At 54.1% G+C, this 21,583-nt stretch overlaps 2 protein-coding genes across 7 annotated transcripts in view; one reads left to right on the top strand and one right to left on the bottom strand.

The window, feature by feature from the left end:
- Window positions 1–1,543: 1,543 nt before the first annotated feature.
- SFXN2 (sideroflexin 2) lies at window positions 1,544–8,567 on the bottom strand. Of its 6 annotated transcripts, none has more exons than XR_011326882.1 (12): window positions 8,470–8,567; window positions 7,176–7,434; window positions 6,718–6,888; window positions 5,486–5,584; window positions 5,253–5,328; window positions 5,090–5,175; window positions 4,328–4,388; window positions 4,190–4,256; window positions 3,585–3,634; window positions 3,228–3,277; window positions 2,817–2,993; window positions 1,544–2,540 (listed from the first exon to the last, which is right to left on the bottom strand). XR_011326882.1 is itself a non-coding variant. In XM_069796873.1 (12 exons), exons 2-12 carry the CDS (start codon window positions 7,334–7,336, stop codon window positions 2,441–2,443), a joined length of 969 nt encoding a protein of 322 aa, XP_069652974.1. In that variant the 5' UTR covers window positions 7,337–7,434; window positions 8,470–8,567; the 3' UTR covers window positions 1,544–2,440. The 6 variants fall into 6 exon arrangements, 5 of the variants coding, with proteins under 5 accessions (XP_069652974.1, XP_069652976.1, XP_069652975.1 ...); XM_069796873.1 differs by having other exon boundaries at window positions 2,946–2,993; XM_069796875.1 differs by having other exon boundaries at window positions 2,946–2,993; window positions 8,419–8,531.
- Window positions 8,568–8,592: 25 nt separating this feature from the next.
- The window catches only part of ARL3 (ARF like GTPase 3), a 30,915-nt gene continuing 17,924 nt past the window's right edge, over window positions 8,593–21,583 (top strand). Inside the window, exons 1-3 of the mRNA XM_069796876.1 lie at window positions 8,593–8,741; window positions 18,322–18,465; window positions 19,598–19,714. Of these exons, the coding sequence (XP_069652977.1) occupies window positions 8,739–8,741; window positions 18,322–18,465; window positions 19,598–19,714 (264 nt within the window). The 5' untranslated portion in view covers window positions 8,593–8,738. The remainder of the gene's footprint in view (window positions 8,742–18,321; window positions 18,466–19,597; window positions 19,715–21,583) is intronic.

The raw sequence follows: 21,583 nt of genomic DNA, 5'->3' as shown, positions 1-21,583 counted from the left end.
CAGGGCAGGGGGAGAGCTGGCATGAGATGGCAATAGCTCTTCAGAGGGTGCCTCTGCTCCATTGCCCCTCTGGTATGACTGGGGGCAGGAAAGAAGGAGTGACAAAACCACTGAGGCTTTCCCACCATGGTCCCAATCTTGGTTTTGGGTGGATGCTGTGCTGGCATCACTGGCCGCAGAGCCCCCCTGCCCTGCTGGGACCCCCATGCACTGCAAACATAGAAAGGATCAACAGCAAGAGCGTGGCTGTGATGTGCAGGGGAAGGGCAGTTTTAGGGTGCTGCGGCACATTGTTTTACACTCATCACTATGCTCCCAAGCAAGCCAGAGGCACCTTGGACCCAAATACAGCCCAGGCTGCTACAGGTACCCTTCTGAAAGTGCTGAAAGCAGTTTTGGGTGTAGGGCAAGAGCAGCTTGAGTTAAGGAGCTTAAGAAAAGCAGAGAGCAGAGACGTCTCCTTGTGGCTTCTTCCCACTCCCAACAGGAGTGACATCTGTTTCATTTCATGTGCTTATCTATTATTTTAATTGCACATTAACAAGAGATCTAATAATGCCCAGGGAACAGATACACAAGTTTGAACACGTTTTCCTACTTTCCGCTGACCTATTAATTATTTCAAAGCTCTTGTGCAGCTTTCTAGCTGTAGCTACATGCGGTTGGAGACTTTATCCTCTGCCTGTTGCAGCTTGGGCAGAAGCAAACCTGCTGTGGATACAGCTTGGCCCTTCAAGAAGTAAGTTTGGGGTTTGGCTGCTCTCTCTGTAGGAGCAGAGTGGTTAATGCCAAAAAGCCCTTTGGCTGCAGACCCTGTGTCTCCACTCGGACATGTGGCTGATGTGGGGATGCTGCTGCCCTCGGGGATCTGACACATATTCCTGGCTGGAGGGACAAGCATGAACCATCTGCCAGGCCATGGGGCTCTCTGAGCAGCCACGTCATATGGCTGGTTAGAAACATGCTTGTCCCACCAAGGGATGTTCATCAGCAAGCAGAGAGCCTGGATGCAGCTGGTTGAGGGTGGGGACTAAAGCCCAGGACTTGGGCTAAACTCTGGGGCTCCTTCCTCCTCTGAAAATAGGCTGCAGCAAACTCAAGCCACTCTTCTTTGGGGTGGGAGACGCCTCGTGGCAGACCCAGGTTAGCATCATGCAAATGCTGCCTGGCCAAGAAGACAAACAGCACACATGGGTGTAGGAAGGGTCACCCAGTGTCATCCCCCAGTTCCCCCAATGGGGCAAGACTCACCACAAGCACTGTCACCTCCCTTTGTCACTTGCCTCAGGACTGTTTGCAGCCCCAAGAACCTCTTGGGGAAGGCTGCATGGGATGCCCAAGGGTTTCAGGAATCATGCCAGCCCTTGCAGAGCCTCACGGCTCTTCCTCCTTCTCCTGGCCCCTGTGCTGACCCTCACCCTGGTGCTTGGTCAGTCACAGAGCCTGCACCTTTCCCTTTCAAGGCAGGCATGAGACCCATGTACCAGCCCTGCCCAGGGAACCAGACACCCAGAGACCAGCCCAAAGCAGAACCCACAACCGTTTTTTAAAAAATCACTGTATTTTATTTTTCAGCCCTCCTCTGTGTCGTTTGCAGGGCTGCTATTCAGAGCCTGAGTTAATGCCTCGACAGCTTTGTGACTCCTGTGTCTCCTTCCCCCTCTCCAAGGGGGCCCAGAGTCGACTGTGCCCCAAAGCTGCAGGTCCTTGGTCCTACCGTGAGGACAGTAAGATGCAGTATAAGGGTGATGGCTGGCTCTTGTGCTCATAGGAATGGGTAGATTGCAAAAATTAGAGCTTAAAAACAATTAGCTATTTCCCTCCTGGATTGTAGCAATGGCAAAGTGAATAAAACCTGAACCTGAGAGCAAGGAAGGCATGGTCCAAGCATTGGCCCCTGGACTTTGGGGTGTTCCCGGTACAGAGGGGACAGGTCCCTTCCTGCCTGCCAAGGTGTGGTCCAGCTCTTGGTAAAAGGCCACTGTGGTGGTTTAAGGCAGCAACGTGGTTTGGTTCCTGGTACAATGGCAGGGCACCGGCTTTTGGAGGTAGGACTGTGCTCTGAGCCCCGAGGGAGAGAGCCTGATGCCTTGCAGAGCCGAGCCCAGTGACCACGCAAGGCTCAGACAGGCTGGGCAGATCCTCCTGCACAGGGCAGGAGGAAAGCATGGAAGTGCAGCCATTGCCCAGGGCAAAAAGGACATGGGGAGGCAGGGACACAGCCAGCAGCAGATGGGGGGAGGCTCAGAAAAAGCCGAAGTGCTGCAAGCTGTGCACGCAGAGCCAGATCCTGCCTCTCCGGGGGAAGGACGCAGCAGAGACGGTGCTGGGCTGGGGGGCAGATCTGGCTGGACCATGCCTCTGAGCCCTGCTCAGGGGACATGAGGCTGGTGGTAGCAGGGGGCCGGAGGGGTGTGATGGCTCCTGAGGTAGTGTCCGTTCACAGTCCCTTGTTAAAATAGACGTACGGCACTTTGTCCCCATGCTTGGCCACGATGCTGTCACGCAGGTCCAGCTCAAGGTCAGCCAGTGCAAGGGAGCTGTGGGGAGAGAGGATAGAGACTGAGACGTGTGATCCTCCTCCCTGACCACCAGTCAGGCCACCCTCCCTCCCCATTGCTATTTGAGGTCCCCTACAGTCCCTGGGATCTTGCAAGCTCACATCAAGACCCACCACCCATCCCTAGCATCCACCACTCCCAGTGCTGGGGGGCAGAGAGCTGCCCATGGGGCTGGGGGTCCCATTGCTCCCAGCACAGAACTTGCAGAGCAGGGGAGGCACAGGTTCTGCTGCTGCCTGGGGCACCAGCATGTACAAGCAGGCGCTGCCTTGGGTTGAAGGGTGTGTGCCCATCATGCTTCTCCTGGGATGGGCAGAGAAGAGCTAGGGGAGGAGGAAGGCTCCTGAGGTCCCGCACAGGAGGGGGAAGCAGTGGGACAGGTACCATCTCTGTGGGAACAGGGCACAGGCTGCCGGCACCATGAACAGGAGGCTGTGGGACAGAGAAGAGCCAAGTGTTAGTGCTGGGGATCGCAGCCCGTTTGCCCCCCCGGCCACAGGGATCTCGGCCCAAGAGGTGCTGCTCATGCCCCACCACTCCCAATAACTGGGGAAAGCCCAGGCTGAAAGGCAAGCAGCTTTGCAATCCCCTGCTGGGAAAGAGGTCTCTTTTTAAGCATCCCTTGGAGCCAGGCACCCACAGGCATTTGAGCAGTGAGATACTTACAAGCCCCCGCAGAGCAGCACCTGCAGAGGCCCGTGGAGAACCCGGATCCGCTGCAAGGGAAGAGCCAGGAGTGAGTCCCTGGCCTTGCCGCAAGCCCTGCTCACAGGGTGGGGAGACTTCTCCCCTCAATGGGCTGAATGCCCAACACTTTCAGGGTGCCACCAACTCCTGCCATCCTCCCACAGCCTCTCCATGTCACCTGAGAGACCTTTGCTGTACCAGTGACTTGAATAAGTGGCAAAGCAAGCCAGGCTCTGCAACTCCCCACTTCATCCCCAGCATCTTGGCGGCTGGGGAGCAGGGCCGGGGCACCACAGGACCCACTGGAAAACCGTGGCAGGAGAAATGTGGGCTCACCTGCATGAAGGGGAATCTCTCCAGGCGCTCCATGATGATGGGCAAAATAACTAGGTGCAGAAAGAAAAGGTAAGCCCCCCCCACAAGCCAGCCCACAGGGCTGCCCGAGCAGGACCACCCTCCTGGAGCCATGGCAGCAGCTAGCTGTACTGGGGGCCATTGGGTGTTTGCTCATGGCAGGGACCTGGCACAGGACCCCCATCCATCATCCATCACCTGGCCAGCATGGTCCATGCTTCTCGTGCTCCTGTCCCTCCTGCCGGGCTTGCAGCACAGCAAGGGTCGCGTGAGGGCGAGGGGATGCCGGGCTGCGGGGTGAGGGGCCAGGGCCAGAGAGCGCGAGAGGCGTCCTTGTGGGCCCCAACTGCTGTGGGAGCACCCCATGTCCCCCACGGGCTGTGGGTTGGGATGAGGAGGGCTGGGGGCTCAGGGGACTCTGATGGCAATGCCAAGATGGCTCCAACAGTGAGATGAGACCAAACACCACCTGGGGTGCAGGGCCACCCTCCCTCTTCCTCCTGGGGGAAACTGAAGCAGGGGAGGGCGAGGCGGTGGGTCCCAGGGGAGCGTCCAGTCCGGCCCCCACCCTCCTGCCCGGCACTTACTCATGCCCGGTGCCGCCATGGTGATCCTGGAGACCACGACCTGCGCAATGCCCTTCGCAGCCGCCCTCTGCAAGCAAAAGCAGCAGGTGAGCCCCAGCCATGCCGTGCCCCAACCCGGACCCCCATCCTCAGACTCACCCTGGAGTGGCCGAGCTCATTGTTGTCCCTGTCTGTCACCATGACCCCATTGATGATCTCCCTGGAGGGGACAGGCAGCTGTGAGTGGGGGCCGGGACGGTGAGGGAAACGGGAGGACACGGCAAGGGGGTGAGGGGGTGCCAAGGGGGTTCCCTGTGCTGTGCTGGCACAGCAGCCCTGGCTGCCGCCTGCCCTGGCCCCAGGGCACGGGGCTCCACCGCCCCAGGGCGCCGCGGTCCCCGGCCCAGCCGATGCTGCCATCTTCAGGGCACGGCTGCGAACAGGGTCCGGCCGCCTGGGGGACAGACACCCGCCCGGGACCCGCGGCTGAGCCAGGGGACAGTCCCCCACACAGCTCCCCCCCCTTGACCCGCGGGGGACCCCGAGGAGCAGACACAGGTCTCCACATGGGGCCCATCTAGGGGGTCCCAGCGCCAGGACATCGTGGACTGGGGCTCTCCCGTGACCACACGCAGAAAACCCTCGAGTCTGAGGGATCTTCCAGCCCAGACCCCAGACCCCACTTCAGCCCAAAATCACCCTCCTGCTCCGGGCAGAGGCTGAGCCACCCCAGCCGGCACCCTCCACCAGAGACCCAGCGCCGCAAAACACGCAGACCCCAGCTCACCTCCCTCCCATCCTCCCACCCCCGGGATGGAAAACCACAGCAGTGTGACCGGGCAGCCCAGCAGCCCGGCTGCACCGGCTCACCTTCGGAGGGAGCCGGGTCCCTCAAGCACCCCGGCCATGTGCAGCACTTACTGTTGTCGCATCATGGGGATATTGACACAGTTGGCAGCAGCCACGGCCGCGAAGGGGACCCAGCGGGCCAGCAAGGGGGGGGCTCGCTGTGGGAGACAGGCTGGCATCAGCACGGGAGGGCAGGATGCGGCCAGCTGCCCCAGCCAGCCCCATCCCGGCGTACCTTGGTGTAGAGGTTGAGTCCGACCGCAGTGGCTAGGGCTGTACCGGTGGCCGTGACGTAAGCCACCCCGATTTGCCTGGACAATGATTTCCAAAGAAGGGAGAGAACAGAAACACCAACTCTGACTCGATCCTGTTCTTTCGGCACCCAAGATGGGGCATGGGGGGTCTTTATGGGGCATCCAGGGGGGTTCCAACACAGAGGGTCCCCATCCTGTGCAGGGGCACGCTCACCTCAGCGAGATGGGGGAGGCGGCATTGCGGTTGGTGTAGTTGACGATGGCGTTGAAGGACTGGTTCACCCACTGCCAGAAAACCACAGCGGGCACTGTCCTGCAGAGGGAAGGGAATGGGCAAGCACCCAAGGGCTGTCAGGGATGCCTGGCCTGTGCCCACGGCCAGGCTTGTTGGGGGGACAGCCAAGATACCCTCGATACACTTGTCATGGTGTCTCCCATGGGAAACTGAGGCACTGTGGCAAAGCCACGAGCCAGTGGCAGAGCTGGGAAATGACCCCAGGAGTCCTGGCTGCTGCAGGGCTTTGGGGAGCACAAGAGAAGGCCCAGCCCTGCGGGGTGCTCAGTCAGGGGTGGGAGACCCAGCCCTCAGCAGGGCAGCAGCCATCCTGCTTGGCTGAGATAAGCCTTTGTCAATAGGAGCGGCAAGGAGGGGGCACACGGGGACAGAGGCAGCTCTAGGGTTGACCAGGACACCTGGGCTCCTACCAGTGTCTCAGGGACACTGAGGTGGGGCAGGAGAGGACATGGGGAGATGTGGGTCTGAGCAAGCCTTGGGATGCAGGAGGGTGGAGGTGGGCTGGAAAGAGGGTGACCCATCAGCACTGGGAGATCCCCCACCCAGGCTCGACCTCACCAGCAACTGGCAAACAAGTCCAGCAAACAGGGGTGGGATGGGATGGGATGGGATGGGGATTGTCCTGGTTTCAGCCACTGGGAAAGGCGGTGTCTGCCCCACACAGCCTCTGTGCTGGGGACAGGATCGCTCACCCCCCCAGCAGCCATTTCAGAAGGGAAATGCAGGAAGCTGTTGGCATGGGCTGGGGAGGCTGGAGCAGCCTGGCCTGGGGGCACATTTGGTCCTTGGTTTCAGGGACTGTTATGGTCCACGGAGCAAGAGCAGCAGCCACACAGGACCTGGCTGCGTTAATCATTACAGGGGCTCCGGGAAGAGCTGAGCTGAGGTCAGGGCAAAGCAAGACCATCCCCAGCCATGCCAGAGGCTGGGAGGATCCGTGATGCTTCCACCACAGGCTGGGCGCTGGGGACAGGGCACAGGGACACAGGGCTTGGCCACGTGATGCAGGCAGACACAGCAGCCATGGGCAGCCTCGGGCAGCAGCCAGCCCCAGAGGAGGCAGACTGGCTGTGCCCTGGCCATTGGGGACCCCTTGAGGGGCGGGGAGCTGTCAGGGCTGCATCCCCAGCCCGGCATCCCCAGCAGCTCACCGGTAGAACTGGAGCATGCAGCCGGTGAGGGCCATGCCCCCCGGCACCTGGAAGGACATCCTCCCGATGAGGTTCATCTTCTCGCCGCTATCAGGGTGGAAGGCTGAGTCGTACAGCTTCTTGGCGTAGAGCAGCTGCTCCTGGCTGCTTCCCGGCGGCACCAGCCCGGCCCTGCAAGCCCAGAGCCTGTCGGTGGGAGCCACGCAGACCCACCGGCACCTGGCACCGCTGGGGCATGGAGCCCTGGGCGCCAAACATGAAAGGCAGAGACTTGCCCCAACTTGAGGCTCCTGGGAGAAGCCTGGGAAACTCCCCCAAAACCACCTCCGATAGATGTTACGTCCTAGCGTGCCTGCTTCGGAATGACTGCCTCCGTCCCACCACGGCCCTGCAGGGTGGTCGGGTACAGCCGCGGGCACGGGGATGGCACCTGACCCGGCTGCACCCCTGCCCCTCACCTGCAGCCTTCCACCAGGGCCTTGGCCCGGTCCAGCTCCTCCTCCGGCACCAGCACGGTCCGCGGGTCAGTGATGTTGAGGAAATGCTTCAGGCGTCCCACAAAAGTGCTCTGGTCCCAGCGTGGGGCATCGATGTTAAAGCCAAGGGGGACGGCGGCCATTTCAGCGCAGGTCTGGGCAGGGAGAGAAGGTGGCTCGGGAGGATCCTGCCTCGCTTGCCCGTCGAGTGTGGGCCTGCCACGGCCACAGGAGTGCTTAACTGGGTGAGAGCTGTGGCAGGTTTATATTTAACGGGAAAGTTGGACTTTCAGCAGCCCTGAGCCCAGGAGCCTCCCGCACCCCTGCTGCCGGCTGAACGCTGCAGCGAGGCCACTCCTTCACACGCCACCCTGCCTGCACGGGGTCCCCCCACTTGTGCTTCCCCCCCCCAGCACCTGGCACCCCTTCCTCAGGGTGGGACCGTGCCGCGCAGCACTGCGGGGCCCAGCTTGCCCCTTCCACAGGGCTGCACAGCACCACCCTGCGGGCATTACACTGCACCCCCCCACTCATGGGCAACATGGCATGGCACTGCATCCCCTGCACTGGGCTCTATGTCCCCCAGTGGCACTGCACGCCCCCATGGCAGTACACTGCACCCTCCCATGCCTGCGCTGCACGTGCCCCCGAACACTGCCTGCACCCGCTGTGGCACTGCACCCTCCTGTGACTGCACTGCACAGCCCCACCGATAACTGCATTGCCTGTGGCACCACACTGTACCCTCCCATGGCACCGTACTGCACTACTGCACCACACTGCACCCTCCCATGGCATCGGCACTGTGCTGCACTGCACATCCTCCGTAACAGGGACGTCACACCTCTGCAATGCTGTCGTGCTCTCCTGCATACCACGACGCTGCATCCTCTGCGGCACACACTGTGCATCCCCCACAGCGCTACATGGCCCTGCACGCTCCCTGTAACACTGCCCTGCACCCCCGTGGCACTGCACTGCATGCTCCCCATAGCAGTGCACTGCATGCTCTCCGTGGTGCTACACTGCACGCCCCCCTTAGCACTGCCCTGCCCTGCCCTGCCCTGCACTACCCTGGACACTGCCCGTAGCGCTGCACAGCGCCCTCGCGGCACTACAACGCCCGGCTCGCCCCCCGGCACCACACCGCGCCGCGCTGCATTGCACTGCACTGCACTGCACGCCCCCGCCCCGCGCGCCGTGCCGCGGCCCCACGTGGCCCTACCTGCGGCCCCCAGACCCCTCGCGCGCCGCCTGCCGCCCACGTGGCCCCCACCTGCCCCCGGGCTCCGACGCGTGGCCGCCCTCAGCCAATCACAGGGGTCCCAGCGGCCGCGCCCATCTCCCCTCGGCAGGGTCGCCCCCCCTTGTGCGCACGCGCCGGCCGAGAGGGCGGGGCTAGCCGCGGGCAGTGGCGCCGGGCTCCGCCCCCTCCCGCCCGTCGTCGGCACGTTCCGTACGTACGGCGGGAAGCGCTGACGCTATACGTGGCGGCGGCGGGTGTGTGACGCAGTTGCCCATGGTAACCCCGGAGCCGCGCCGAGGATGGTGAGTGGGGCGGGGGGTGCCGGGCCCGCCGCGGGCGGCGAGGCGAGGGAAGGGCGGCTGGGACGGGGGGCCCGCCCGGATGGGGACGGGGCCCCGGGGGGGGGGGGCTGGGCCCGGCGGCGCCCGCCTGAGGGGCCTGGCAGGCCTGAGGTCCGGGGGCACCCACCGCGGGGGAGCGTGGGGTAATGGGGGCCGGAGACACCCACCCGGGGGTCTGGCGGGCCTCGGGCCGTGGGGCCGGCGTGCTCGGCCGGGGTTGACGGCAGGCGCTCTGGCAGGCCTGGGAACATGAGGGCTGGGGACACCCACCCGGGAGGTCTGGCAGGCCTGGGATCACTGGGATCGGGGGCGCCCACCCCGGGGGAGCGTGGAGGCCTGGGGCACGGGGGACCTGGTAGGACAGGGGCATCCACTGAGGAGGACATGGGGGCCTGGGTCCACGTGGGCTGGAGGTGCCCAGCCAAAGGGATGCTCCTGGGGCTGGGGGCAGTGTAAATTTGGGGCCTCCTGGTTGAAGTCGGGGTCTTGGCAGGAGCTGGAGGCTATGGGGGACCTGGGGAAGGGGGTTGAATCGGGTCTTGGCGGGGGCTGGGAGGCTTGAGGATGCTGGGGGCGGGGGGGCTTTGTTGGGATGGAGTCAGCCTGTCTGGAGTTGATTCAGTCAAGGTGTGGAAGCCATGATGGAGGGTTGGGTGCTTGGGTGGGCTGGGGAGCAGAACAGCAGTGGCGCGCTTGGCCTGAGAAGAGAAGTAACAATGGAGAAGCCTGGTGAGGATGGAGGACAGTGCTGAGGGACAGTACTGTGGAGGGCCTGGCAGTATCTGCAATTGTGAAGGGACACTGGACAATTTAGCCAAGGTGGGAAGGGGCCACAGTGGGGCTTGGATCCTGGCTACAGGAGTTGAGGGAGCTATTGGATAGCTTGCTGAGGTGGAGGGGCCGGTTGTTGGTAAACAGCCTTAGAAGGGGAGCTCAGTCATGGCAGCAAAAGCCTGGATGAAGAAGTTGGGTGTTCAGGGATGGATAGGACTGAGGCATGGTGCTCAGGGGCTGAAAGAAACCTGCCAGTTGGGTGGGATAAACAGTCTGGTGAGTCACCGGGAAATCCCAGTCAATGATGGCTGGCTAGGATAGTTTGCTGGGATGTTGTGTGCTCTGGGGGTTTCTGCCGGAGGCTGGGGACTTCAGTGATAGTCTGGGATGAATAGAAGAGATAAGAATACACAGTAGAAAGGGCTGGAAGTGGAGTTTTGATGCTGATGAGAGAAAGAGAGGACCCAGAGAGGAAAGTAGTATGGAAGGGGAGAATTGAATTGTTTGAGGGGGAGCAATGTGGACTGAAGGGAGGAATTTGGGTCTTGGGTGCAGCGAAGGATCTGGTTAGGGTGGAGGGCAATGCTGGGAGACGGGCAGGGTGGTGAGGGTGTGGTGTAGTCTGAATCGAGGTTGGGGTAAGGTTGAATGATGGACTGGGGTCTTGGAAACAACTTGGGTTTAGATGCTGGAATAGTTGGGGTGGGACAAGTGGGATGCTGGCAGAGGCCAGCAAAGACTGGAAGGAAGAGTTGGGGCTGCCAGGTGAGGGGTGGTAAGAGAGAGCTGCAGTAGGTGAGGGAGCCACTGCTGAGGATGCAGTGGTGTGCAGAGAGCACAGGCAGAAGGAAATAGCAGTGAGGAAAGAGCTTTCCCAAGGGCAAAGCATGTTTAGTCCAGGAGCCCTCTGGACACAAGCTGGATTCATGCAAGTGGACAGCACGGGAGGAGGCGTAAGAAGAGCAGCAAAGGCAGCTCCTTATCTTCACTGGGTTAATTCTGGCTGTGTCCCCACCTGCTGGGCCACAGAGAAAGAGATTGAGATAAGGTCTGTGGGATCTGCTCTATTTTAGATCAGTCGATGATGGAACATGTCACACCAGACACTGAAGCCATCACAGGATGGACATCTGCTGTAAAGATGAGGGCAGCTGCCTCCAGCAGTACAGTGCTTTGTGGGACACATTTGGCCTGCAGCTGCTGCTGGCCAAATCTGTTCTTCTGCATTGTGATGTCTCACGATAAGCTGGTGTAGTCTGGGATCTGGCTGCTGTTACCCGAGTGCTTTGTGTGTGGAGAGGGTAGACTGGGTGTTTCCCAGTGTTCATGTTATTTGATACAACATTTTACTGCCTCTTTGTCTATTTTCCATTTCTGGGAGTTACTTTTTGAATTGCAGCCTCTTGGGCAGGGTGGGTGGCACTTTGGGGTGCCTGGTGGACTGCCTGGGCTGGGTAGAGGACTGCAGAGCTCTGTACCATCTCTCTAGATTCTCAACTTTCACTAAAACAGAATAACCCTTAGTAGTGGAAACTCTCTGAAACACCAGCAAATATATCCAAAGCAGCTATGGCAGCCTGGGGGTGTGGGTCAGCAGTCAGAAATGATCCAGACAACTTGATGTAACAATTTACTGCTTGTCATCTGAGCCGTGGTAGCTGCCCATGAGCATGTTTCTGGCATGTCATGGCTGCATTGGGAAGTGCTTAAACCCCCTTCAACAACTGCTTGCTCCAACTCCAGTGATAAGAGGGTTAATGGTGAGGTTTAAATTATTTCAGTGTTCATCCAAGTGAGTAAGTACAGAGGGGAAGTGTCTCCTTCTGCAGAGCATACCAGCATTTCTCACAGCTGTGGGGCAGGGGTGGTAGAAGGTCATAGGTGGAGCACAGAGGGAAAGATGAGCCATAAAACTGTGTAGCATGAGGGATGTGTAGCATTGAAGTCTTTGGCGCCGTTAAGCAGCATCTGTGGTGGGCGCACAGCAAGGGCGAAGGGAGGCTGCTACATGAAAGGATACACTGCTTTCCAAAGCTTAGGAAATGCTGTGTGAAGCAGAGCTTGTGGCTTCCTCATCACTGTAATAACAATCTTTAACGAGTGAGATGGTATGTTATTGATAGATAGCAGGGCCAGAGAATGGCCGGTGTTTTTCTAAAACCATTGATTGTAGATGACATCATCGTGTCAAAACCAGGGTTGTCAAAACGTGGCCCCATTTTACAGTTGAGGAAACTGAGTCATGGAGTGTCTAGCTGACACTAGGCAGATCTGTTGGAGAGGATGAAATACCAGCATACCTAAACGCGTAGTCGGGCACCTTTCTTCTGGTCTTGAGCTCATGTTTCTAGCAAAACCAGCATCTCTCTGTTGCCTTCTGTAGGTGTACCTAGTACCCAGAATTTCTTCCTTTTGTCCCTCGTTGTTTGGCAGTGAGGCTTTATTTAAAATGGCCCCATTAAAAAAAAAAATGCTTTCAAGAGCTTTAATAGTGCCTTGCTGCTTTAGTTTCCCAGTACAGTTCCATGTCATGTTTTTGGTTTATTTTACTGATTGCTGAGACATTGATATGAGAAATTACCTGCAGATAGGACAGTATAGCAGGAACTGGCCAAGACTTTCAAGTTCTGAAACCAGACAAAGACTGCTAACATAGTCCGGTACTAGGCATCAACTCTACTCTGCGCAGGGCAAAGCACTTCCTTCAAACTTGCTAAAACCAGAGGAGTTTGATTTTAATTATGAAAGGACGATTCATGCTGGTATTGGTTAATATACCAAACCAGAAAATGCTGTGCGACCTCTTTGACAGAAAACTATGTTAGTAGGTTTGAGCTGGAAAAACTCTGTAGGTGACTCGACTCCATTAAATTTTGGATTTCAGTGCAGAAAAGAAAGTCTGCATTGAATGACACCATATGGTGGAGACATGCAGCAAGCAAATGATTTTTTTGGGAGTTTTGCCAGAGTAAGAAGTATTGAATAAACTGTGCTCAATAGATTAATTTACTTCAGTTGTATTTTGAAAAAGACTGGGTGATTTTATGACCATTAGTGACATTTGCAGTTCTGCAGCCGAAGATAAAGGTAATCAAACATCATTCTTCAGGGCACCAGCTAATCAGCGCAGTTGTCAGGAAGGACTCCCCTCCTCCAGCTCTGTGTATGCAGGATTGCACCCTGGACGACAAATGTAGCCTCAAATATCTACTGCTGAAGGCAGGATATTTTGCTCAACTAAGCCCCTTGTCCTTCCCCATGTCAGCTTTTCCTGTGTGACTTTCTGAAACCATCATGTGCACCCTCTATCTTTAACTTATGCTTTAAAAATGGTGAACTGCTACCGTATTGCTTACAAGTAAATTGTGGGCCAGAGCTGCACTAGGTGCTGTGCAGGCAGAACACAGAGATGTTCCCCATGCCATGGAAATGTGGTCTGTCTGAGGTGAGAGATAACCAAGCGATATGAGTAAGGAAAGTCCAAGACAGGTTCGAACTTGGCATGTTCGCCACCTAAACCTCATCAAGGATTGCAGGTGTGGCAGAGAAGGAATTCACAGGAGAATCATGGGATGGTTTTATGGATATTTCGCGAAGTTTCTCCCACGTTGTAGGAAAGGCACAAAGGTTTGAGAATAGAGCTTGGCAGCGCTGGGGCTGGCTTCACAAGCCATGGGAAGACAGGAGCCGTCAACTCCACAGCAAACATGCTTGGCTATGAAGGGCCTTGAGGGTAAAGACAAGTGACTTGTGGTTGCAGCAGCAGGGAAGAGGGCATCTGTGCAAGGGTGTAGAGATGGGGGAGATGTGGTCACAGCGGCAGGCTGAGGTGCTGAGCTTTGTGGCTGTATTGCATCTCAGTGAATTTGATTCTAGCTAAATATCCACATCTAGTAGATAAGCAATTGCTGGTGACTGAGGGTGGTTTTATTTTAAATTCATTATCTGAGCTTTGTGGCTAATAAAGTTAAACAGAATACATTTACTTCTCTGTCCTAATAGGAATCAACTGTGCTCTGCAGTGGCTTGTGGGCCATGCTTTATCCATGCCCTGTATATCCAGCCCTCAGTACGAGGGGAAATTGTTCTTTCCATTATGGCTTTATATTGCCAATCTGATACAATATTTAAACAGATTATTGCAATGCTCTGTTTGTCCCAAACCAATTTTTGCTTTGGCCTATAAAGTGAATCTTCCTTTCAGCGGCTTCTGTGGTACAGGATGTAGTTACATGCATCAACTAGTTCAAAAGACCCATATACAGCATGGATTTAAAGCTGAATAAACCCACAAAACCCTTAGCTAGGACTATAAATGTCACTGTATTTTTATATATGTCTGTATTTTTTTTTTAAGAGAATAGGATTACTGCATGCAGCTATAACTGAAAGTCCTTTGATAATTCAGTGGGTATTTTAAACCTAGCAATGATATACTTTCATAAAACCACACATCCCTGTTTTCTGAAAGATGCTAATAAGATGGTTAGCTTCGCTTTCATGCTTGATATGTTTATGAGTGCTCTTGCCCATTTACTTGCATCTCTGAATTTAATGCCCCACTCTGATTTCATAGTAATTGTCAGGAGTCTTTTTTTCTTTTTGTATGTCCCCACTCACTGTCTGGAAAATGCAGTCTCCTCATTGCTGACCCCATCAGTCTGTCTCTTCATGGTGCTTGTAAAGAAAACCCGCTCCACCAAGGACAAAGATGTTTTTAAACAAGCCAATCTGATATAAAACATAGTTTGCTTAACCCAGAGGTGACCAAGAAGCAGTTGCTGGCTGACTGTGCCCAGCCTTGAGTTGCTCCGTATGGCTGCCCTTCTCCAAAGGCTGCACGCGCTGCCACGCTGTGCTGTTCATTATCTGAACAGCATCTGCAGTTCCCTTCTCTGTTACAGATGCCGCAGTCTGCTTAGTTTTGTGCAAATGACATGCTGCCCTTATACTCCTCTGAGTCTGCCCTTATACTCCTGTGAGTTGTCTCTGCAGCTCCTCAGCCAGCTAATGTCTCCACTGTCCTGCTTGAGACTTGTCCTGCTCCTCACCCGGGACGGCCCAGTGAGCGAGTACCACTGGCCTGGCTGCCGTGCAGGCATCCTGGGTTAAGTCCCACCATTGTGACTTTTTTTTTTTTTTTTTTTCTGCCCTGCTTCAAAGGCCTGCTCCTCTCCTGTTGCTTCTGAGCATCCTCTTTGCACCAAGTTTTCCCATTTCATGGCTTTCTGCCTGACATCTCCCATCAATAACAAGGGGTTGCTTTCTGACTCTCATCAGCCTAAGTTAGTTTCAACGTTGTGTTTGCAAGCAGAGAAGTGCTTGTCCATCAGTGTGTGTGCAGTAAGGGCTGCTTGTCCCACATAGTGGTGGCATGCAGCAGGGAACTCAGCTGAGTTATTTTTTCCAGTCTACTAAGCTGTCAGGAAATGCTTTCTGTCTTCCTAGCCAGTGTGCTCATAAGACTAATTAAAAAAAAATCATGTTAGAAACCCATCTGTATATGGCTTTCTTTAATCTTAAATCTTCACTAACTAGAGGGAAATGATGGGTGCAAGTTTTACATAATATTTACAAAATAGTAACAATCATAGTAACTAATACTATTGTTTGGCTCTTGATTTAAGTTGTGTATACAGACCATGTAACCTATGCTGGCAGCTACTGAAATAAAGTCCACTTCTCTATGTTGGCTTACTTGTCTTCCAGCCTTTTAAATCAGCTTACTTTATACCTTAGAGAATACTTTTATTTCTATATATATCCTCTCTTCTATTGGCTACCCCAGATAATCCTGTGATCAGCCATGCAGCAGTGTCACTTGAGTAGAATATGGAACGATGCTGATCGTTTTCTCATAGGCTGTCATACTAGCCCAGAAATAGCATCTGTCTACAATGGGAGAAGCTCTATTAACATTTACAACTGTTCCTCTTCCTGACCCCTGAGAATTGCTCCATGGTAGATAAGCAATACTTTGTAATACATTTCTTTGCGCTCAGTATTTTGGAGTTGAATTCTGAAATATAAAGGCTCCTAATCCTGATCGGCTCTGGGATACACTGCTCTGCTCTTAGCAAGTGGTGCTGTGAATAGGATTAGCATTTCAACAGCTTCTTTTTTTAACTGTGAGCAATAAACTAAAATAATAGGGCCTGATTCAGAGCGCTCTGAAGTCAGCAGTAGTACTTGGGCTGGTGTGTGTTGGCTTTGGGTCAGGCCCATAAGAATGGGAAATTCAGTGTGTCCCTGGAAAGGAGGGAGAGTGTGTGAATTTTAGAGTTCCTGCTCCTGTGGGGTCTGTCCACACTGAGCTGAAATCCATGGATTTACAAGCCAACAAACACAACTGTAAATTTGACTGCAGGTGAAAAGAAAATGTGTTGCTAGTCATGCAGTTAAAATTTGTGTTTTTTAATGAAGTCAAGGGCACTTAGGACATGCATGTAAACAAATAAGCATTAGCGGTATTTCTGTCACTGATCCTTTTCTCTTCCCTCAGACGTGTGGAAGTACAGACTGTCATCAGGGCAGAACATGGGTTGGGCACTGCGGCCGGGGAGATGAGCTGTTGGGTTGGGAGGGCTTGCAGCGACTGGCTGCACTGAACACAGCCCTTGAAATTCATTAGCTACGGGCCCATGGGTGAGAGCCAGCTGTGAGCATCTGGCCCTCAGGGCTCAGCATGTGATGTTACAGGCCTGTACGCTTCAACTAAAAGCAGTTTGGGGATTTACTGTGCCTGCACACTGCAGGCATGGCACCTTCTACCAAGCAGAGCCCGTTCCTGATTAACAGCTTTTGAGTGGGACCTGGATTCCAAGTTTTTTACCAGCCTGTTTATGAAATAGGTGACACCCTGAGCCTGCTTATTGGGCTCTAAGACTGCAGTTTTGATGTTCCTTGCACGAGCTCTGCGTTTCTGAACCTCAGCTTTCCACTGTGCTTTTTAAAAGAACAGCAACAGTGGCAATCCTGCAACTTGCTACAGATAGCCTTGAAACCCAGTTTTACTAAGTTACTTCTCTTTTCCCTGTTTCTTACACATCGTCCATGTATTTTGAGTTGTCTGGTACTTAAATGGAAAACTGGTAAATTACTTGCAAATTGAAAATGCTTAGAGGGGTGGATCAAATCTCACATGCATTTGAATCTCACTGTGTTTTCATCCTGCATTATTGAAAGCTTTGGCATCACAACCTGTAGCACTGTGTCCTTTCCAAAGCACTCCCCACCTTGGAGCAGTGTGATGAGTGGTCGAAAGCGGTGGTTTCCAAATGGCTGAGGTGGGGCTCTCCAGGAGTCGGCAGAAGGGCACTGCTACAGATGGGGGACGTGTTGCAGTGGTCAAGGTTGTACCGTGTCCTGCAGCTCTTTATCTTGAGGACAGGTTTCTGATTGCCATGATCTGGAGGGGATCGGGAGCAACCTTCACGGCTCAAATAGTCCTTGGCTCCCAGCAGGAATATTTAGAGGGTGTAGTTCCTCATAGCAACAAAGCACTTCATGACATTTAACTGATTCACCCTTGCAGGTTGACAAGAAGCATTGTCTCCATTTTGCAAATAGGAGAACAAAAAAGCTTGAGAGATGGGCCCTGTGGGCCCAGGTTTGTGCTGATATTTGAACTTTGTTCCTGGCTGTGGGTCTTAGTGGGCTTCAACATGGGAATTGTCTGGGAGAGACTGAGCAGGAGTCCTGAGGGCTCCAGAAAGGGCTGTAGGTGTATTCCTCTCCCAGATTTGCTCAGGCAGATTAGTTGCAAGAGCATCTGTGTCCCCAGGCTGGGTCTCAGTGTGGTGTGTGCCGCTCAGACTCCGAGGAGCAGTCCCTGCCAAGCAGGGGGGTGCAGAGCAGTGTGGCAATGTGTCCAAGGACACCCAGGCAGTCATGGACTTGCAGCCTGCTCCTGTGCCCTTGGCTGCAACTGCCCCTCTCCTGTGGGGCTGGGCTGGGGTGTGAGAACCTAAGTGGGGTGATTTGCATCTCTCAGTTATGTGCCAGGATCCAGAATATTTTTCCAGCCATTTTAGAGAGGCGCAGGTCTCCGAGAGGCGGCACTGACAAAAGCTTGGGTGTGCTGCTATACTGTGCGCGGTTGTAAATGAGCTGACCTGCATATTCTGTTTCCTAATCCTGAATGATACTGTCAGCTCAGAGAGCTGAGCCTGGCTAATGACTGAAATCCACTGTGCTTTTCTTAGCGAGGATGTGTGGTGATCTGAGATAGTTGTTAAGTGCTACATCCTGAGAATCAGAACTGCACATGCCCCATGGGTCCAGCATGTTTTAGACAGATAAACGGGGTTTTAGATGATCGGGGAGTTACTATGAAAAGAACTGATGTCAGGTACATAGTAACCTGCAGTTAACTAGGAGGGAGATTAAATTAATGGGGTTTTCCCTCTGATAATGAAGAGCTCACAAGGACTTGGTTTGCAGCTCCCACACATGATATGCCTAGGCACTATCTTCCTGGCACAGGGAATGCCGAACAGCTGTGTGACAAGCAATGCAGCCAGTGGTGCACCCCACTGAGCGACCTTTGTGCTGTCTGAGACCTTGTCGATACTCTTTGAGATGCAGGAAAATAGGGGCGAGGGAGAGGAGTAGAAGAGGAAATGGTAATAGGGACTGCAGGAAGGGGTTCAGGGTGTCCTGGGATCCACTGCCATACAGAACCCATTTCAAGGGAGGAGGGCATGGCATGGTGGGAGGAGACAGTTGGGGGTGGAAATAACAGCTATGATCTCTCTTGCGGATTTAGGGTTTACTGTCAATCCTGCGTAAACTGAAAAGTGCCCCAGACCAGGAGGTGAGAATCCTCCTCTTGGGACTGGATAATGCAGGCAAGACCACACTCCTGAAACAGCTGGCATCTGAGGACATCAGCCACATCACGCCAACACAGGTGAGGAAGGCCTTTCCCTGCCCAAGGCAGTTCTTGTGGTCCCTTATTATACAAAGCACTAATGATTCAGCAGAGTATTTCAGTAAAAGGGGGAGCAACTGGAGCCTGGTGCACCATTAAGTTTGTTTGTTTTTTGCTTAAGAGGAGGCTCCCTGAAGGAGCCAGAGAGCATCAGGCCAGATCTGTCAGGTAGTGCAGAAGTGGACGAGTGCTGTGGAGTTCTGCAGAAGGCTTTTGGGTCATGCTACGGTTGCATGGATGAGACTTTGTTCCTGTTGCCCTTGCCAAACAGGGGACGTGTACAGGGGATGCTGCAGCACTTGGGCAAGCCCCTGTCTCCTTGCATCTTTCACCCAGCCAGTTCCAAGGATCCTGCATATTCCAGCACTCCCTTTCTGAAGCCTCTAGTCCCCTTTCTTTGAGCCTCGAGGTTGGGGAGAGGGATGTCTCTCATCAGAAGCACTGCAGCATCACTCCTGTGTTGGCCAGAGGAGGTTGCTAGAGAGCTATGGGAGATGGTTCCCCTCACCCTGTAGCTGCCTCCCAAAGCTTCCAGCCCTGACACCCCAATTCCAAGCCCCAGTCCCCTGGGTGGTGTGGCAGCATGTTGCAAGTCCATGCCACATCCTGTTTTTCTACTTGAATGCCCTTTCAATTGGTGTTCTAATTGATGAAATGGACCCTTCAGACATGCAGCTGTTGCTCTTTTAAGCCCGGCATTAGCTGTGTCGTGTCGAATTGAGCTGAGACCTCTGGCTTCATGTTAGCTGGGACTCTCTACTCGGCTTTCACAAGCTCAGTCCTGCTTCTCACAGTGCCCTTGTTTTCTCCTTATCTGCAGCTCTCCCACCTCTTCCTGCACCCACCCTGCTGAGCCCTCCCAGGGCACTAACTGTCTCTGTAGCCATGACAGCATCAGCCCTTGACCCAAGAACACTGGCAAACTGATGGTTTGGCAGCTGTGTTCACTTTCACCAGCATCTCTCCCACAGCCAATCCATCTTTGCGGCTGCCCAGCCCATCTCGCTGCATGTTGCAGGCATGGGATATATAAAGTGTTAATGTCTGCTTACATACGTGATCCAGCCATTCAGGTTTATGCTCTATGTGGCTTTGTTTCTGTTCTTTCCAGGGCTTTAACATCAAAAGCGTACAGTCTCAAGGCTTCAAGCTGAATGTATGGGACATAGGTGGACAGAGGAAGATCAGGCCGTACTGGAGGAACTATTTTGAAAACACTGATATCCTTGTGAGTATTGGCTGCAGTTGAATGCCGTGTTCATGCAATGGCTTTCCAAGGTCTCAGCCAGAAATTGAGGAACAAGTAATGTAATGTCCCAGTCCTCAGCAACACCATTGCCATTGTAACAGGAGTTACTCTGAGTGAAATGGCAAGATTGGTTGGGTGCAGTAAGAAAAACACAGTGATGTTTGGAGAAATCATTCAGTTGTATGTTTTTACTTTCACAGGATGGTGCTGGTTATAGCCAGTTCCTTTCCTCTCATCTCAGTCTCCTTCAAATGAAAGAACATTAATAACGTGTAGTTTGCCCATCTATAGCTCCTTTCACTGGAGACTCTGGAGGCCCGTCATGCGTATTAGTGACTTAAGCCTCATGTGTAGAGGTAGGTCAGTATGGTGCCTTTTTTTTTCTAGTTGGGGAAACTGAGGCACACCAGAATAAAACGCTATGTCTGGCATCAGATAGGAAAGCTTCTGGCTGAGGGACACAGAAAGAGCCCTTATCTTTTCCTTTGGTCCTTTTAACATAAGACTGTCCTTTAATGTTTTTGATATCTTAGCTGTGATTACCTTACAATTAGCTACAGATGACTACAATTATATTTACAATGCAGGACCTTTTTGTTGCCATGCCAGAGCATGTTACCCTGGGACCCTCCAAGTGCTGTCCTGACTAGTTTCAAAGAGCACCTCTAACATGCAGCTATGTGTGCCAGGATGAAGGCAGACTGGGGACTCCAGGCCTCTCCCCACCCCAAGCAATATTGCCTATGGGAGCAGAGAAAAGGCAAGGTCTGCAGGACTCCCATGGGAAAGCGGGAAGCTCTCTTGGAAAGATGCCCTTCCTCCCTCCTGTCACACACACATGCTCACTAACGTGTTGGGAGCTTCAGTACACTTCCACAGAAGGATCAGAGCCACTAGGAAGAGGATTCTCTGCTCCAAGGCTCATGTCGGGGTCCTGAAGGGCCTGGCTGCACCTGCAGATTTAGAAAGCATTGTCCAAATGAAGCTGTTATTTAAATGGGACTAATAAACCCTCAGTAATCTCTTGGGCGGATCCCCCTTTTTCAGCCATAATTTGGAATCTGATGTTTGAGGGCAGCCACCACAGCGTAAACCTGGTTGGTTGCTTTTGCGAAGATTAATGGTGGGATCTTCCTAGGGGAAAGATCTGGGTTTGAGAAACTAGCAGGACACACTTCACGTGCTCCTCTGTGGCCATCAAGAAGGGGGGCATGGCATGGCTGTGAGGTGATTGTGCCCATTGAGTCCAAGCTCTGCAACTGTGTGTGGTGGGGAGGCAGTAGGTGTGCAGATCAAAGTCCACACTGCAAAGCAGCAGCTAGAGGATCTTTGCCTACTATGGCAGGTGCTTGGGCTGCAGAGACTGTGCAACCACAAAACAATATCTGGAAGACTCCACTGGCAAAGGCAACGAGCTACATTGGTCTGTGGGCTTCCACCCTTCCAAGTGTGTGCTGCATGGGAGTTGCAGAAATAGAGATGAATTTGAAGACTGAAGGTGATGAAAGCAGTTGTTTTCCCTGCCCTCCTCCTACCCCAGTTAAAGCAATGTACAGATAAAACCTTTCTTTTCATATGAGTAAGAAAATGGGTAGATAGAAGCAGAATCAGTGTGGGGGAAGCAGCAGTGTGAATTCAGAGGGAATAACTGGTGCGCACATGGACCTGAACTCCCCTGCCTGCGCTCCGTGCTGACACCCAGTCACAGACTGGCAGCTGTTGGCGTGTTAGTGCAGTGCTTTGCTATGTCCATTCACACCAAAACTGGGATCAAGTATATGCTGATGACTCTGTCTTCTGCCAGCCCTCACCCCTGTTTTAGCCGGTAATCTTACCCTCTGACAAACC

The sequence above is a fragment of the Haliaeetus albicilla genome, chromosome 11 (assembly GCF_947461875.1).
Source record: "Haliaeetus albicilla chromosome 11, bHalAlb1.1, whole genome shotgun sequence".
NCBI classification, from domain to species: Eukaryota; Metazoa; Chordata; class Aves; order Accipitriformes; family Accipitridae; genus Haliaeetus; species Haliaeetus albicilla.
This window is presented reverse-complemented; position numbering and strand designations above follow the sequence as displayed.